Genomic DNA, 17640 nt, shown 5'->3' on the forward strand with positions numbered 1-17640 from the left:
CCCGTTTTTTTTGCAACCAACTGTACGTGTTAAAATTAACACACGCATTTTAGATACACCCTGTATCCGTATATACAGGATGATTCTGAAACTAGTTTGGAAAAAAATGTGGAGTATCCTTGACACGAAATACCTGATTGTGCGTAAATGACTTTTGGGAGTGAAATCAAAAAGATGGAAATTACCCCATACCCTTATACAGGTGTCCTAAAAAAAAGACGAGTTCACAGCTCCCTTATTTATCGGAGGATTTTAATTATCTATACACCAAATTAAATGGTTGTGAATAGGCTACAAAATGACCTACCTACCAACTAAATTCACGTAGAGCCCCAAGGGCTTCAAAGTTAAACTGCCAAAAGATTTTTTTTTAAATGCGAACACAATTTTTTTTTTTTTTTAGTAATCCTGATAGATTTTTTTATTCTGAAAACAACAATGTATCGCTGGCATAACCTCAAATAAGAAAAAAAAATAAAAAAAACCCACTACCTTCTGAAACAAATGACAAGCACCAAGCGAGAAGCTATCAAAATGCATTGCGTTACAGTGCGATAACCAAATTAAGTTAGCTGGAAAAACAAATGACAAATAATAACATACGGGATTGCACAAAGCATAGACGATAGTAAGTATCGTTTTTTTACTTTTTTTAATTTTTGGTAGGTACTGTCGCGAGCGATAAATTTTGGTCGTCAATGTCATTTCAAAATTTGGTTATACATATTGTCACAAATTAAAAAAATGTCCCTGCCTGATTATGCCCATGTCAACAAAGTGTCAAAAAAAATGAGGAAAAAATGACAATTACTGCCATTCAACATGATAATAGGTTATGATGTTGATGACCGTTTTACAATGGAGCATTTTCCATTGCGTCAAAGAGTGACATTGACGACCAAAATTTATTGCTCACGACTGTAAGTGTATACTTGTGATACATTGTTGTTTTCAGAATAAAAATCTTTTTTTGTTCGACACTGTCAGAATTTGAGAATTTTCTCCTATGTGAACGGATTTTGATAAATGTCACAACTTGTCAAAATGAAACGTCAAGCTAATTTTAAAGGTTTTAAGCAATTTGGAGCCTTTAAGGGGCTCGTCGAACAAAAAAACGTTGTATTCAACTCGTTCGTTTCACTCGCGTTTTAAAATGGCCCACGCGTGCCAAAAAAGGCCCAATTTACACACAGACTCGTCAAATAAACTACTATTATTTGTTCCCTACTTGTAAACATCAGTTTATCAAGTTACTGTATTCACCTTGAAAATGTCTCTTAACTGGCTAGCATGTAAAATTATACAGGGTTATTCTAAATGATTGTAGTCGAAGTAGGCCATGCCCATGTTATTACATTTTTGCCGCTTTCAATTAACGATTGAATCCAGATATATTGAGTTGTTTTGCACTCAATTTGACTCCCGTGTGTGAACGGTGTGTACTCACTATTCACATCATTTGGATGTTTTTTTATGTGGAGCGGCAACCATAAATTTTACATTCAGTTTTCACGCCTACTTCGACTACAATCATTTAGAATAACCCTATACTAGCAACCATGTAAAATTTTACTGGCCAGCCAGTTCATATGAGTGATGTGCGTTTCCAAAACAATACGTGTAAAGCGCATACGATTTTTTTTTCAAATACCGGAATTTTTAATAGTTTGTGTAACTATTTACAAGTGAGGAACAAATAAAATATTCAACAATACACGCATGGTAACGAATTTTACTGGCTTCAGAATGTGACTGGCTCGCCTTCGGCTCTCCAGTCATATCCTTCTGTCTCCAGTAAAAACCCTTTTTTTTCCCTACCGGTTAGAAATGTAGGCTGCGGATACCTCATTTGAGGTGAGAAAATTCAACTTTCTCGCTAAGGTAAGAAAGTTAATCATGAAATGTTTATGGTAAAACTGTACCAAAATACAAATGTCAAAAATGTCAAAAGTGAAATAAGTAATTGATAAATGAAAGCCAATTCAATAAAGCAAGTTGGTAGATCAATCATATAATCTGGAAAATAAACAGATAAGCTAGGTAGGTAGATAACTTTACCCTGTTTATATCAAATTTTCGAATAAACGTCAAATCTTCAAATAGTCCCACCGTATGATTTCTACGTTCATCTGTTTTTTAATCAAAATACCATTATTATAGATAATTATGAATAGAGTAATATGTTTCTGCAGGGTTGCCTATCAAAATATGGCCGCAAGTATTTTTTAATTAAAATTAAATTAATTAATTTTTTCCAAACAGTTTCGTTCACTTGTTTTTTACATAAATTATAATTCATTTCAAAGAGAGATGTGTAAAGAACTTGAAAAGTTTGGGTTGCCATTTCTCAGTTGGCCGCAACCCCTTGGCAACCGGGTGTAAACATGTACCTCTCTGTTTAATTTATAACTTCATAACGTATCCTCATAAATTATATATCAAATTAAAGCTAATTTTTTTCTCTACACGATGGAATACGGTTGCTTATGGAAAAGTAGCCGCAAATAGGGGTAACTGTTAAAGATAGATAAGAGCGAGAGAGAGTTAGCGCACCACACCGTACATCAGATAAGGATGCATTGTGGGTGGTTAAAATAAAAATGACGCTATCTAATTGAGCAAAAATGATGTGAAGTTGAGAACTGAGAAATGGCAACCAAAACTTTTCAAGTTCTTTACACATCTCTCTTTGAAATGAATTATAATTTATCTTAAAAACAAGTGAACGAAACTGTTTGGAAAAAAATAATGTATTTAATTTTAATTAAAAAATACTTGCGGCCATATTTTGATAGGCAACCCGGCAGAAACGTATTTCTCTACTCATAATTATCTATAAAAATTGTATTTTGATTAAAAAACAGATGAACGTAGAAATCATGCAGTGGGATCTCGTACTAAAATGCGATGACAAGTTAATTAAACAAATAACCCAGCCTACTATTCAATTCTCAAATTTTTCGTTTTAATCAGGAATATAACCATCTTTTTTTGACTTTTTTCAACGAAGTTGTGCCGGTAGGGAAAAAATAATATTCAAACCTTGTTAAGAAAGTGCCCTTGCAGAGCTTAGGCACTTACAAACCTCGCCTACGGCTCGGTTTATAATCTTTGCCTGCGGTCTGCAAGAAAGCACTTTCCTACCTTGGTTTGAAATATACTATTTACCATGCTGGTAATGTTAAATACTATAACAGAATTACTAAAAAAAAAAATGTATTCACATTTGAAAAAAAAATATATTGACAGTTAGACAATGGTTTAACCTTGAAGCCCTTGGGGGTATACGTGATTTATTAGGCCCTTTTGTAGCCTATTCACAACTATTTAATTTGGTGTGTAAATACATAATTAAAATCCTCCGATAAATAAGCGAGTTATGGACTCGCCTTTTTTTTTGCGACATCTGTATTTTCGACGTTTATGATAGGAAAATTTGTCCGAATTTGCTCATTTCATTAGCAACCATTGTTACATCAACTCCACAATAAAGTGCTAGGTGCAACTACACTGCTTGTTTGTATGAAAATGATCGAAAGAAGTAATGTCACGTTTGTGATTATGTATGTATGTATCGTGCCTTCAAAAATAACTATATTTAGAGTAGGCGTTGACGACGTTTTAATTTTGTTAACAGTGTAGATAATTTCGTAGGCAACCAATTATTCTCCGGAGTTACACAGGTTACATAGTAAGTTTTGTCCCAATTTCATATTAAAATTTTGACATTTGACATTCGTTCTCTTTCCCGTTTTAAGATTGAGCTGTGTTTGTGATTTTACTCGTTTTATTCCTCGTCTTGCGTACAAAAAATCAGTTCTTGTCGGAACTAAAACGAAATCTGCGTCAGTGTTTTACTGTTTTCCGACATTTTTGTGAACAATGGCACAACATAAAGTCTTCACCTATTTCCATACCGTCTCACATCTGTTCAAGAATTACATCCAGCTGATCTCCCCCAAAGATTAGAATATTGTCAATGGTTTCTGAATACTTTAGATGTTCACCTTGATAAAACCTTTTACACTGATGAAGCCTACTTCCATCTTAGTGGATATGTCAACTCTCAAAATACAAGAATGTGGAGTTCAGAAAATCCACATTTTTTCATTGAAACACCCCAGTACCTCCAGAAAGTAGGTGTTTGGGCTGCTATTAGCCAACGCAGAATTATTGGTCCAATCTTTTTTTAAGGTAACAGTTGTAATAATGTTTTAGTAATTAAATAATAATCAATGTTTTTTAGGAAATATCAATGCTGCAAGATACAGAAATGAAATTTTGACTCCATTTTTAAATCAGCTACATGATGATTAGTTAGTTTATGGCTACTTTCAGCAGGATGGTGCTACAATAGATTTTTTGGTCGAATTTTACGACAATAGAATTATAAGCCGTAATACACCAAACAACTGGCCCCCTATATCATGTGATCTCACTCCTTGTGATTTCTTCTTGTGGCCATACAACACCCATAAATGATTTGGCAGAACTACGAAATAGGATAACACAGAAAATTAATGAAATCCTATTGTTTTAGAAAATGTAACTAATGCAATTAGATGAAGGACTAGGTTGTGTTTACAAGAACAGGGTGCACATTTTCAACACTTACTCTAAATTATGTATAAAATTGTTATCTCCTATTGTGTGAGGTTATGTCTATGTGCAATACTTAATTTACAATTCTTATTAGTGTTCACAGCAATGATAATGTTATGATCTCTTTTATGGTTTAAAGAAATAAATGAATTGATACGACTAACTATTTGTCAATTTCCTTAAGGTGGGTACTTTCAGACTGTCTGTTTAGTTCCATGTTCAGTTTCAGTTTTCATTCAATATAAATACGAATGGAGAATATGAACTAACCGTGTAACATCCCATTTACTTGTTCTCTTTATGTTAACAGTTACTTAACTTTGGTGCTTTTGAAATTTTGCGATCTTATTCGACTTTCCATTCGAATTTGGGGTATTTTTCTCCCGAAGATTAACTAAAATTTGCAGCAATGCCCCACAAAGATTTCGAAAGCTGAAACATATCCGTATATTGGCGAAAAGCCATTAGTTAGCAAAAAATTTGTGATTGGAATAATGTTTGGATTATTTATTAATGTGAATTTCAATAATCTGGAATGAATGCACTACAAAAATTAAAAATATTTTCTAACCTAATTTTATTTCGTTAAATGTCAGACCAGACGATTCTTGTGTCATTTTCTACGCTGTAAAAATGTTACAAACAATTGAACTTCCATAGGTTGCTCTAAATATAAATTTATTTGAAGGCACGTTATATTTGGTACCTATACACGTTTTCAAAGTAATCCGATTTTTATACATTTCCACTAACTTAATATAATATACAGGGCAAGTCACGTAAGGTTTATTTCTGAATTTCTTTTGTACGCAACCAAAAATACTAATTACGCTGACCACTTGATGCCGTTTATAATGTGTTTTAATTTAGTAATCAACGTAGGTATATGCCATTCACGATGTTTTGGCATAAGGGGAGGCTATGATTTCATTTTTTAACGTTGGATACATGTTTGATTTCTGTCATCTCTGCTGTCACTAAAGTGCCTGACATGCGGACCTATCAAAATGAACGTAACATGTTGCCGAATTTACCGTAATCATAATTAAGCGACATTAAATTAGACTGCAGAACATATTTTCAGTAAGTTACAGTGAAGTCAACTTCTTTTTATGTATAAATTCAATCGTAGGTGAGTACAAGATAAATATGTAGCACGGATAGTGAAGGAAGAAACAACGACCCAATTGAAATGGCACAGGGGTTTTGTAAGCCCTATTATAACTTCGCGATAGAGTTGTGAATTTATGGCTTGAGTCTATTTTAAAATGTACTCCTGAAATTTGCCAACATTTTTGTAGATATTGTAAAGAACTTATTTTGGAAGATTGGGCAAAATTAATGGGAAATCTTTCATTTGAAAACGTTCTTCTTTTAATAATAATTTCATTAGGAGAATCTGACTCGGAATTTGATTGGGATTTTCATGCAGGTAATGATGATTCAGAATTTTCTAATGAAATTATGGAAGTTGAATAGTTTTGTTCTTTTTTGTCATGGACGATGGGTGTGTAAATATTTTGCAGAAAGATTCGAATAATGTAAGGCTTAATAAGTAGGTACAAGGTTTTATACAATCTAGTTCTAGGAACGTTTTGGTTAACATGAAAAATTCATTGAGAAGTTACTAATTCGTTGGTTAAGATACTGTATAAATGGGTTATCTAAGTGGTGCATAAATTGACAGGAGTCACTTTGTCTTTCGGTCCCGGCCCTTACTATTCTGTAGTTTGTTCAAGTCAGTTTCCTGTTTTGTTAAAATGGATTAAAAATGTGTGAGTATTGTTCTATTGTAAACTAGTAAAACTGACAACAATGCACTAGACAATGACGCAGTTTATAACCTCAAACTTAGAAAAACATAACCTAATTCAACAGACAGCTTTACTGCCAACTTAAATGCACTTTTTCCATGGCCTCCCCTTATGCCAAAACATCGTGAATGGTATATATGTAATTTGGCTAAAAATGTCAAAATGACAGTTCATGAATTTAATTTTTGATTTCATTATTCAGAACAGGAAAACGTCATTTTGACATTTTTAGTCAAATTACATACCTACGTTGATTACTAAATTAAATCACATTATAAACGGTATCAAGGAGTCAGCGTCATCAGTATTTTTGGTTGCGTACAAAATAAATTCAGAAATAAACCTTATGTGACTTGCCCTGTATAATAACTAAAAACTAATCTAACTAAATAAATAAAACAGTGATTCAAAATCAATAACCAATTAACAAATTAGCAATGGTCCCTCCCCACATATTGTCCTTCTTCTCCACTCAACATTCTTCATCCATTCGATCCCTCTTCCATCCTCATTCAACATTTCTTCTCTACTCTCATCTCTCTCTCTCAATTCTACACATTCATTCAACAAATGCTCTATCGTCTCCTTTTTTTCTCCACACATCCTGCACACTCTAATCCTATCCTCGTTCCAATATTTATTCTCTCAATCCTCATTTCCACACCTAAATCTTGCTATTATCACTCTCTCCTTTCTACTCTCTCTTCCTAGGTACTTTGGTAGTTCTTCCGTTATTATTTTTTCATACTTCCCATTGTACCTAGATTCCCTAATTCTCGTTCTTCTTTCCTGCACTTGCACATCTCTGTCTCTCTGCACCAATTCATCTGTCATTGCTCTGCCTCCCTCTCGCATTCTTTCTATCTCCGCTCCTGCATACCCATTTCTTTCGAAATATGCCTCCCTCTCTTTCCATACCCCTTTTCCTATTTCTTTCTTTTTTTCTTTCAGACACTCTTGCAAAATTCTACACTCTCCTCTCTCTATCAACCTCTCCTCAAATCTTATTGCTCTCTTTCCTGCTTCTATTCTTATTTCATCCCTTTTTGTTATTTGTTTCCTCCATCACTATATAGCCCGGTGTCTCTCTATCTACTCCTAGCACCCATTTCAAATATTTTCCTTGCACCCCTTCCAAACCTTCTTGCTCTCTCCATCCCCATATTTCCGCTCCATACATCATCACGCTTTTCACCAGATTATCAAACATCATTATTCTCCTTCTAAAGTCATGTCCAAATTTTCTCTCTCTTATCCCCCATACCGCTCCTATTATCTTATTTGCTTTTTTCACTAACTCTCTCACATGTGCTGCTGCTGTGTTTCTTTCATTCATCACATAACCTAAATACTTAAATTCTTTCACTTCTTCAATTTTGTCCTTTTCCCATCTCCACTCATTTATTTTTCTCCTACCACCCCCCTTTCTAAACACCATCATCTTGGATTTCTCTACATTCACCGTCAACTTTTTCCTCCTCATATATTTCTCCATGCTTCCCAACATTTCTTTCATACCTTTCTCCTCTCTCGCTAGCACCACCAAATCATCCGCGTATGCCAAAGACCACACTTTTTCTTTGCCCACCACAACCCTCCCTGCCTGCCCCTTCCTGAACATCTCCTCTATATCTCCAATAAACGCTGCAAACAGGCTGGGGCTTAGTGGGCAACCTTGTCTTACTCCCTTATACGTCTTGAAACATTCACTCACTCTTCCATCCACTCTCACTCTACTTATCGTCTCTTCATATATCTCTTCTATTTTTGTTACCAGATGCTCATTTATCCGTTTCTTTCTCAGGTATTCCCACAGTAAGTCTCTTTCCACATTATCAAAAGCCGCCTTCAGGTCTACAAAAAATGCATATATCTTGCTACCCCTCTTTTTTTATCTCATTTCCTATTATATGATTCAAGATATATACATTGTCCATAGTCCCTCTACCTTTCCTAAATCCCGCCTGCCCGTCTGGTAACACACCCCGCTCATTCATTTCCTTCATCAGTCTCTCTTCCACAATCATCGCGTATACCTTATATGCCGTATTAAGGAGCGTGATCCCCCTGTAATTGCTGGCTGTATCCTTTTCTCCTTTCTTATATATGGGGCATATTATCCCCTCCTTCCACTCCTGGGGGAAGCCCTCTCCCTTCCACACTCCATTCATTATCTCTAACAACCTATCAACTTCCCTTTCAGTTCCATATATCCACGATTCGTTCTGTATACCGTCCCTCCCCGGTGCCTTTTTCCTTTTCAGTTTTCTCAGTTGTTGCTCTAATTCTTCTCTTGTTATCTCTTCTATTTGTCACGTTTGTGATTATTGCTAAACCACAAGGATAATCAATTTATCACCTTTAACTCAGCAGCGTACTAGCTATTTTGACCAAATTTTCAATCATTTGTACAGTGAGCGTCAAAAATATGGAATATTCATTAAAAATTAAACAATTTTTTTTTCAAAAAAATGTTTGAATGGGTCAATTTTGGTTTATGAAATACATATTAATACTAAATAAAATTCCAAGCAGTCATTTGTTTTCGAGTGAAGACGTCATCGATTTTTTTTTTACTGGAAACACTATTTCTTTCTTTTGATTCTCACCCTTGGTGAGAGAAATGGGATATGAAAAAACTAGCCTATCTGGAATTATTGTTTTGGCGACATTGCTAGCTCTCGTACTAATAAGTGAACAGGGTCTATTGTTCATTCAATGATAATACCGGGTGATCAAGAAGGACTGTTTAAGTTGGCAGTACAATTGAGAAAAATTTTTAATTCGGTTATTTATAACACTGCAACTGGATATGTTTTGTTGGTTTATTTGACAAATATCTGATATAGGTACAGCATTAACGACAAGCCACCAACAACCGGAAGTTACTCCTGTTATACGATTTAAAATACGATCCAGTGTTACCAACTTAAACAGTCCTTCTTGATCACCCCGTATTTATTAAAACACAAAACGAGAAAAAAAACTGTTTTTAATATGTTTAAGCATAAAGATACAAAATTTATAAACTAAGCTCTGATCTCTTTGTCGGCCTTGGCCAAACCTACGTAATTGTCCAACTGCTTCACCCTCAACTTGCTCCACACAATGTAATCGAACAGCGCCACGATATTACCCGCATTCATTGCCGCCACCTCTGGATACACCACAGTACTGCACTCCGACCCCGAGGGGACGTTCAAACTCGACCACACGTCCCTGTCCACGTTGTCTGCCTTCAAGGGCGGACAATTGATCACAGGCATGGGGGAATTCCCCGAAATGACAGGTCCCAAACCGTTCGAGCGTCCAGCCACTGCGATAAACACCACTTTGACCGGAAGCGATTCGTAGTACCTCACAATTTTGATCGTCTCTTCTGTGCCTTTGTGAGCCGAGGTCACCCTCAGTTCGGTGTTCAATCCCAACTGTTGGCAATACTTTTCAATGTTTTTGCAGTACTCCTTGTCCGACGGACTTTCCATCAAGATCACGATCAGGTGGTCGTTGGGGGGGATGATATGGTCGAGTTGATCCACCACCCACTCGAAGTTGCGTTTTACCGTGTCCAGATCGGAGGCGGTCACAGTTGTCAAGTTGCGGTACACTTGCTTGTCCACCGCCAACCTTTTGTCGCCGGAAGGCCACAAGCACCAACTGTCAGAGTCGATGACGTCAGCGATCAGGATTTCGCCTGGAAAAAAGATTGTCCAGTAACGGTGGTGTTAACTGGTTGCGATCACCCCGTATAGCAACGTGAAATCTTGTCACCTGTTAAAAATCCACCGTTATTGATTCGTGTTGGTTAAGCGATAAATATCCCTAGACAGAGTAAATGGAGATGATACAAGACTAGTTGGCACAACTGCAACGACGCATGAACAACTTATAAAGCATAACCTAACTTATCGTTTTCGCCTATATTTTTTTTTTAGATTCCAATTGTGCAGCGTTGCCACGCGTATTTTCTATGTAAATTACGGTGTTGGCGGATCTTTGATATTTGAAGAAAAAATTGCAAAACTGTGACATAAATATCTATTAAAAAAATACAAATGCTCAAACACGATGTTCTGATTCCACAAGCATTATTTATTGTTCGTTCGTAAACAAAACATTTGTGGAACAAGATTTAACAAAAACAATCATTTCAATAACAAGATAATCTGATTAACTTTCGCATTATTTGTTAGAATGTTACTATCCGGGTATTTTTGAGAGTGGGCGTGATACGGTGTGATAATTTCCATTTTGTAAACTTACCGGTGGTGTCGACGCCGAATTCAATCTTCATATCGACCAAGGCACAGTTTCTCGTAGCCCAAACTTTTTCTAAAACCTCGAAGACGAGGATCGAGGTCCTGGTCATGATGTCGACCTCGGTGGGTCCTGAAACGACAAATTGAAAATTAGTTTGTTTCGGAAAAGCGTAAAATGTTGCCGACACTGCTACGGTTTGTTCAGATTTCACGTGTTGGTTAAACAATAAATATCCCTACAGTCACATCTGTAACTGAAGATGATACAAGTTGGCACGACTGTAACCACAGTTCATTTTGTAAAGTAACGCATGTGCTTCGGAATAGTATTTAACATTACTAGCATGGTAAAAAGGGTTTTTATTGGCGACAGAAGGATATGACTGGAGAGCCGAAGGCGAAAGGGGAAATTTCTTCATAAACTTGCTTATTGTCAACAAGCTGGGGGATGGCAATTCGAACATTTAATTCCATAATTTTAAGTGCTTACTAACACAGTTTTTGACTTGTTTTTGTTCGTTATAAAATTTATTTTTTCCAAATTTATTATTTTTTTTTCTCAAAAATTTCCTTATGTAAGGTAACAAAATTTTTATACTGGCGTTTAGACAATTAAAAGGGTTATCAGAATCAAGAACAAAAATAGGGGGTTTCCATTTAAAAAAACTATTGATGACGTCATAACTCGAAAACAAATGACTGCTTGGAATTTTATTTTGTATTAAAATATGTATTTTTTTTGTTCGACACTGTTAGAATTGGAGAATTTTCTCCTATGTGAACGGATTTTGATAAATGTCACAACTTGTCAAAACGAAACGTCAAGCTAATTTTAAAGGTTTTAAGCGATTTAGAGCCTTTAAGGGGCTAGTCGAACAAAAAAACGTTGTATTCAACTCGTTCGTGTGTAAATTGGGCCTTTTTTGGCACTCGTGGGCCTTTAAAACGCTCGTTTCACTCGCGTTTTAAAATGGCCCACGCGTGCCAAAAAAGGCCCAAAGATATTTGGTTCGAGAATAGGAATCGTTAAGTTATTCAATTTTTAATGTAAAACATTGCAAAGAGAGAAAAAAAGAAAGATTTTTTTGGCTTTAAATTTTTGGTTAGCTGTCAACATACTCCAATTAATCTACGCTTTAAAAAAGCACAACAGTTGAGGGTTTCCAACGCCTTCCCAGCCCAGGATTTCATTTGAACGCGCGATAGAAAGTGTAATGACAATAATACATTGAAATATTGATAAAAAATTTCTTAGAGATCTATTAAACTACGAGTGCTTTAAGAGTGTGTATGTCTATTAGGAGCTGACGGTAGGGTGGTGGAAGGAAGAGCGACACTCTTTCGACCACCACCGCGAGGTCAGCACGGGTTCGAGTCCCGTCGGGAAAAGGCGCCCATGGGTGTATAAGTGTTGGTATGTCTGTGAATGTGAGGTGGAATGGGCGTGGGTGGCCGGGGAAAGTGCCCCGGAGCCCCGTCGCACCACCTGAAGGAAGGAGAGGATAGGCAAAAAGGAATTGGAAAGGAAAAACCGCCGACCGAAAAGGTACCGTAAAAACCGTATGGCAAAAAACGGGAATGGCATTTAAAAAAAAAAAAAAAAAGTGCTTTAAGAGATAGTCATAAACGACTCCAAATTGAATACAATAATAGACCTATTAGAGACGCAGATTCTAAAAAAAATATATCATTATGGATGATTTGGAGGAATAAGGAGCAAGGCATAAATAATTAATATTATTTAAATCCAATGCTGTTTTTAAATAAACATCAAAAATCTATATTTTTCAATAGAAACTGCAAATAAGTACTATCGGTGGACATAAAAACCTGGGACAAACGTCACAATTGTATAAAGTCAAAAATCAGAAATATACATTGGGTAAATTTGGCTTTTTACAAACAAGGTTATAAAAATTATGACATATTGTCAGAAACACCAAGTTAAAGTTCAGTTCTTTAACGTTCTCTTCATTGGCAATGATTTTATATAATAACACAATTGATCTAGCATCTCTTACGTTCAAAGAGTTAATTTTAAATACTGACAATTTTTATTTTGGGTGACAATTCAAAAGTCTGATATACAATGAGCAAATTTTGGATGTCTGCTTTTAGAGGTACAGTGGCAAAATTTGTGAGGTTACCAACCCTTTATATTTACCAAATATAATTTCCCTAGCATTGTGTTTTGAACTTTTTTTTAATTTAAAATTTAAAATAGGGGCAAAATAGAAAAAATATTGTATTACACTCGTTTTATAAGCCATTTTGTCGCACTTGTTTGCCTTATAGCACTCGTCGCTGCGCTCCTCGTGCTCTAAAAAACGCGTGCGACAAAATGGTCTTATAAAACTCGTATAATAAATTACTATTATGCAACAAGTGAGTAGATTAATACTTTTTTTTTACGAGAAGGAAAATTTGCTTCACGAGCCCAGCGAGTGCGCAAATCCGCCGAGTAAAAAAAGATACTTTACTAACGAGTTGCATACAAAAATTTTTTGGCGCCCGTAAGTTTAGATAACAATTTTTTCGACACTCAAAATTTGAAAATTTTCTCCTGTGTGAACCCGTGGACCTTTAAAACGCTCGTTTTACTCGCGTTTTAAATTGGTCCACTCATGCCAAAAAAATCCCAATTTACATACGAACTTCTTAAAAAATCTACTAATTTACTAATTATGAATGAAAAATTTTGTAATTGCGTTAAAAAATTACAGGCTACGGCACTTTTTTTAACGCAAAATGTGTGCAAAATGAATGAATTAATGAATTCTTTGTGATCTTCTAAATAATAATTTGGGTTTGTGATTGAGAATAAAACGTTATATTGCATTCGTGTTTTAGTCGCATTTTATCCACTTAAGAATATTAAACGCCGGCAAGATTATTAATAATTATGTACTATCGCGGCCATCCAAAAGTAAACGTTTTTTTTTTTATAGTTTGATAGAGGTATTTTCATATTTGGTGGCGGAAACAAAAGACTGAGAAATGTCACAAAAATGTATTGTCAGTGTCAAATTTCTCATAAACGCCGTAAAAAGGAATGTCTAGGTAAATTTAAATTTTCGCTAAATAGATTGAAAAAACAAATTCTAAGGAAACCAATTTTTGTCAGTGCTTCAAAAGGAAAAGTTATTATCATATAATCAAACGTATTACAAATTATTTCTCTAGTTCGACGATTAATAACTTTCTTATTGCCAATTTGCTGCATTTCCGTTGAAATCACGAACGTCTTTGAGAAATTTGACACTGACAATACAAATTTGTGACATTTCTCAGTCTTTTGTTTCCGCCACCAAATATGAAAATATCTCTATTTACTTTAAATCATAGGCGTCCTAAAATGTCAAAGTTTGACACTAGCGATAAAAAATTTATTGAAACTATTTTTTTTAAATGCCACATCCCTCTCCGATGCAGACAGCTAGGGCTATTGCAAAGCTAGAAGAAAATTGGTCGTTGGCTGCTGTGGCGAGAGAATTACATTGCAGTAAGACTTGCATCTTCAATATAAAGAGGGGTTGGCAAGAAAACAGGCTTGAGAGGCCAATGCGAATAGGTGTTAGAAAGGTTTCTTTACTAAAGTTTACTTTCACTTTAATAATGTATTAATTACTTCTCAGTCTTTTTATTATTACAACTTTTTATTATTAAAATAGTAACGTCTGCTGCACGAACGCCAATGAATACAGCTTGATTTAATCTAAAAAATACGGAAATTTTCGCAAGCTATCGTTCACTTTTGGATGGCCGCGATTGTACATCTCCATTTCGGCTACTTTTCTCTTTCCGCTTTAAGGCGTTAAGGACCAATTTATGACAACCCTTAACCTACCGGAATGTTCCGTCCAAGAACAAACAACTCCAAAGATGTTACATTAATATTACACAGTATCTTTCCGCTAGGGAATTTATCGACGAACGAAAAACACCGTCGACCCATCATTTGCACTCTGGTAACTAAATCTTCAACAAACTGATAACGTGTTCAACTCACCAATCTCCAACCCGTTGACCTTGAACTTTGCCGCGATTATCTCCTCGGTGGACCATTGGGGGTTGTCATTTGCATCATCTTTGAAGAAAGTCTCGTGCTTGGGTGGGTAGAAGCGATAACCCTCTGGGACCCGGGGATGCCTCTGCACGAACGATCCACTCGCCAACCTCCTGGTGACCCACTCGATGGGGATCATCTCGCATCGTTTTGACACGAACGCAACATCGGTTGCGGATTTCACGAAAGACGTCTTCACCCCTGTAAAACACTTCGTCAGTGTTTTACTCGAATTTGGCGTTCTCTACCTTACCGACTGCGTTCAGTATTTCGAAAACTTTCCTGTTGGTCTTGTTCGAAAGTGCCGCTTTGCCGGCGAGGTCGTGAGCTTGGACTCCATCTCCTGCGGTGATCCTGTCCGTGTTCAACAGGATACACAAGTCGGGGGACCCTGGCAACTCGTACACCTGCTTGGTCTTGCCTTCGATGATCAGAGGCCCCAATTTGTACTCGCCAACTGCACAAAAAAGCAAAAAAAAAAATCAAATAAAGTTCTTATAATACACTAATTCTTACTCTAAATGATATCGTGGTTTTTAAATTTCACTTCAAAATAGGCCAAAGTAGCCGTTGAAGAGTCAATTGTGAACGCAGCATGGATTACAGATCACGGATCAGCTGTTTAAAGCTAACCTCACTTTTTGGGTTGTTTGTGTTTTTACTCTGCAGGCTGACGAGTGGTGCGCTCACAATTGACTCTTCAACGCCTACTTTGAGGTGAAATTAAAAAAAAAAAAAACACCCGATATAAATACCTACTATTTCATCTTCAAGCAGATCACAAAAAAAATTCAGACATGAACTCAATTATTTTCCTTTGCTAGAGATATTTTCATATTTGATGGCGGAAACAAAAGACTGAGAAATGTCACAAATTTGTATTGTCTGTGTCAAATTTCTCAAAGATGTTCGTGATTTCGACAGAAATGCAGCAAATTGGCAATAAAAAATTTATTAATCGTCGAACTAGAGACATAATTTGTAATACGTTTGATTATATGAGAATAACTTTTCCTTTTGAAGCACTGACAAAAATTGGTTTCCTTAGAATTTATTTTTTCAATCTATTTAGCGAAAATTTAAATTTACCTAGACATTCCTTTTTACGGCGTTTATGAGAAATTTGACACTGACAATACAATTTTGTGACATTTCTCAGTCTTTTGTTTCCGCCACCAAATATGAAAATACCTCTAGTTACAGTAAAATCACAATTTTCAAACTTACAATTTTCGATTTTTATGCCACCAGTTATTCTGAGTTCTCTTTTTTCAGTATCATCACTATCACCTTCAATTTTAATGGTATCATCTACAACCCTATCTAAATTATCTGATGTACTAGGTTTGTTGATATCTAATGGTGCTAGGATTTGCACCGCAGTCTGTTCTCTATTTTCTGTGGAATCTTCTATGTAGCTTTCTGCGACAGGCGTAGAATGCCAACTCCCATGCCTCTGTAAGGCAGAAATATCACCACCATTGTCCAAAAACAAAGTGGCTGATGTGCGCCTGAGACAGTGACCTGTATATTCATTGGAGTTGGGTAGTTTTAGAAAAGAGGCTATTTCTCGTGGAGCAGATGCAATTTTATGTTTCCCCATAACCATATTTGCGCATTTACCATCATGGTAGTTGAGCAAAAATCTACTTATATTTATGTCCTTTCGAATGGATATGTACTTTCTACATATTTCCAGGTAAAACTTTTCCATAATAATGAATGAACGTGATTTATAATGTTTTGTATCTTGAAGTTTTATTAAAATCAGAGTGCCCAAATCTTCAATATCTGCCATAGTCAAACTGGTGATTTCATCACATCGACACCCACCAGTCACACCTAGTATCAATACGACCTACAATAATAATTTATAATTCTTCCTCTAGGGTACTCAGAAATTTTACCTTTGTAGCCAGATACTTTTCATTAGGAGCATTATGGAGAAAGTTGTCTACCTGTTGTTTTGATAGAATTTTCGTTTTTTTTGGTTTGTATCCAACATTTTTTCTTTTTAAAAAAGCACGTAGTTTAGTATACTTTCCGAGTCGAATATTGTGGTTAATACTTAATTCCGCCTTTAACATTGAATAATTACTCCAAAGTGTCGAACTCTTCAGGTTTTCATTGTTGGATAAATGGTTGAAGTATGTCAATAAAACGTTTTCAGAGTAATGTGAAGCATTATGTTGTTCAGCCCACTTCAAAAATCGCCGATAGGTAAAATCGTAAAGTCTTCGGGACTTCGGTGGTATCAGATCATTCAGATCCTCCACTGAGTTCGCCGTTATCTCCGTGAGTTCTGGAGACGAACAATCCATTTCAGTTTTAATGGTATCATTGGTATCGGACATACTTCACGGATTCGCTAAATATAACGAAAATTATCAAAACGTGAATAGCAAACGATTACAACTTACAACTGTTTACTCTTTAACCACTCTTTAAGGTTAAACGCACAAACACCACAAACACGGACTAAAGAACAGCCATCTTGCTATTTTTGATTTTGAGATTTTGACATCTGTCATTCATGCACATGGGCGACTCGTGTTGCGCCACAGTAGCACGGGTTAAATATTGGGTAATAATTTCGTAATTTCGCTTTTTTAGAGGTTTTTTTTAATGGGGATAATTTAATTATTAAATATTTCGTGTAATTATTTATAAATAAATCGTAAGAAATGCTTCAAATGACCTTGCATTTCACTCGGTCGAGCCGCCCGTGAACATTTTAACTCCTTGAATTTGAAGTGTTTCAAGTCCGGTTAGAAAAAAACAGCCACTTTCACCGTTTCTACACAAAGGCGCGATTTTCGATAGTTTTTTTATTATCGTTATTTATTATACGAGTTTTATAAGACACCATTTTGTCGCAGGCGTTTTTTAGAGCACGAGG

At 35.8% G+C, this 17640-nt stretch overlaps 1 protein-coding gene and 2 long non-coding RNA genes across 4 annotated transcripts; 2 read left to right on the forward strand and 1 right to left on the reverse strand.

Annotated features, from left to right (window-relative positions):
* The first annotated feature begins 3521 nt into the window (after positions 1 to 3521).
* On the forward strand, positions 3522 to 4761 carry LOC138136704 (uncharacterized). The gene is made up of 2 exons (XR_011161398.1): positions 3522 to 4194; positions 4247 to 4761. It is a non-coding gene; the product is annotated as an uncharacterized lncRNA (long non-coding RNA).
* Positions 4762 to 5661: 900 nt separating this feature from the next.
* LOC138136499 (uncharacterized) lies at positions 5662 to 13999 on the forward strand. Its single transcript, XR_011161314.1, has 3 exons — positions 5662 to 5685; positions 5735 to 6555; positions 13736 to 13999. It is a non-coding gene; the product is annotated as an uncharacterized lncRNA (long non-coding RNA).
* LOC138136498 (bifunctional phosphoribosylaminoimidazole carboxylase/phosphoribosylaminoimidazole succinocarboxamide synthetase-like) lies at positions 9392 to 17296 on the reverse strand. 2 transcript variants are annotated; one of them, XM_069055698.1, is made up of 7 exons: positions 17162 to 17296; positions 16649 to 17109; positions 15969 to 16599; positions 14995 to 15198; positions 14685 to 14942; positions 10680 to 10805; positions 9392 to 10110 (listed from the first exon to the last, which is right to left on the reverse strand). In XM_069055698.1, the coding sequence occupies exons 2-7, from the start codon at positions 17093 to 17095 to the stop codon at positions 9446 to 9448; spliced, it is 2331 nt and encodes a 776-aa protein (XP_068911799.1). In that variant the 5' UTR covers positions 17096 to 17109; positions 17162 to 17296; the 3' UTR covers positions 9392 to 9445. The 2 variants fall into 2 exon arrangements, with proteins under 2 accessions (XP_068911799.1, XP_068911800.1); XM_069055699.1 differs by having other exon boundaries at positions 17165 to 17294.
* Positions 17297 to 17640: the final 344 nt, after the last annotated feature.

The sequence above is a fragment of the Tenebrio molitor genome, chromosome 8 (assembly GCF_963966145.1).
Source record: "Tenebrio molitor chromosome 8, icTenMoli1.1, whole genome shotgun sequence".
Lineage (NCBI taxonomy): Eukaryota > Metazoa > Arthropoda > Insecta > Coleoptera > Tenebrionidae > Tenebrio > Tenebrio molitor.

Excerpts from the sequence above, each read along its gene's own strand:
- LOC138136498 (XM_069055698.1), bottom strand. The coding sequence starts at position 17,095 with ATGTCCGATACCAATGATACCATTAAAACTGAAATGGATTGTTCGTCT. Across the intron at positions 16,600-16,648 it reads AAAAGTATCTGGCTACAAAG|GTCGTATTGATACTAGGTGT; the intron begins GTAAAATTTCTG and ends TTATTATTGTAG. Across the intron at positions 10,806-14,684 it reads GGTCAACGGGTTGGAGATTG|GACCCACCGAGGTCGACATC; the intron begins GTGAGTTGAACA and ends TTGTCGTTTCAG.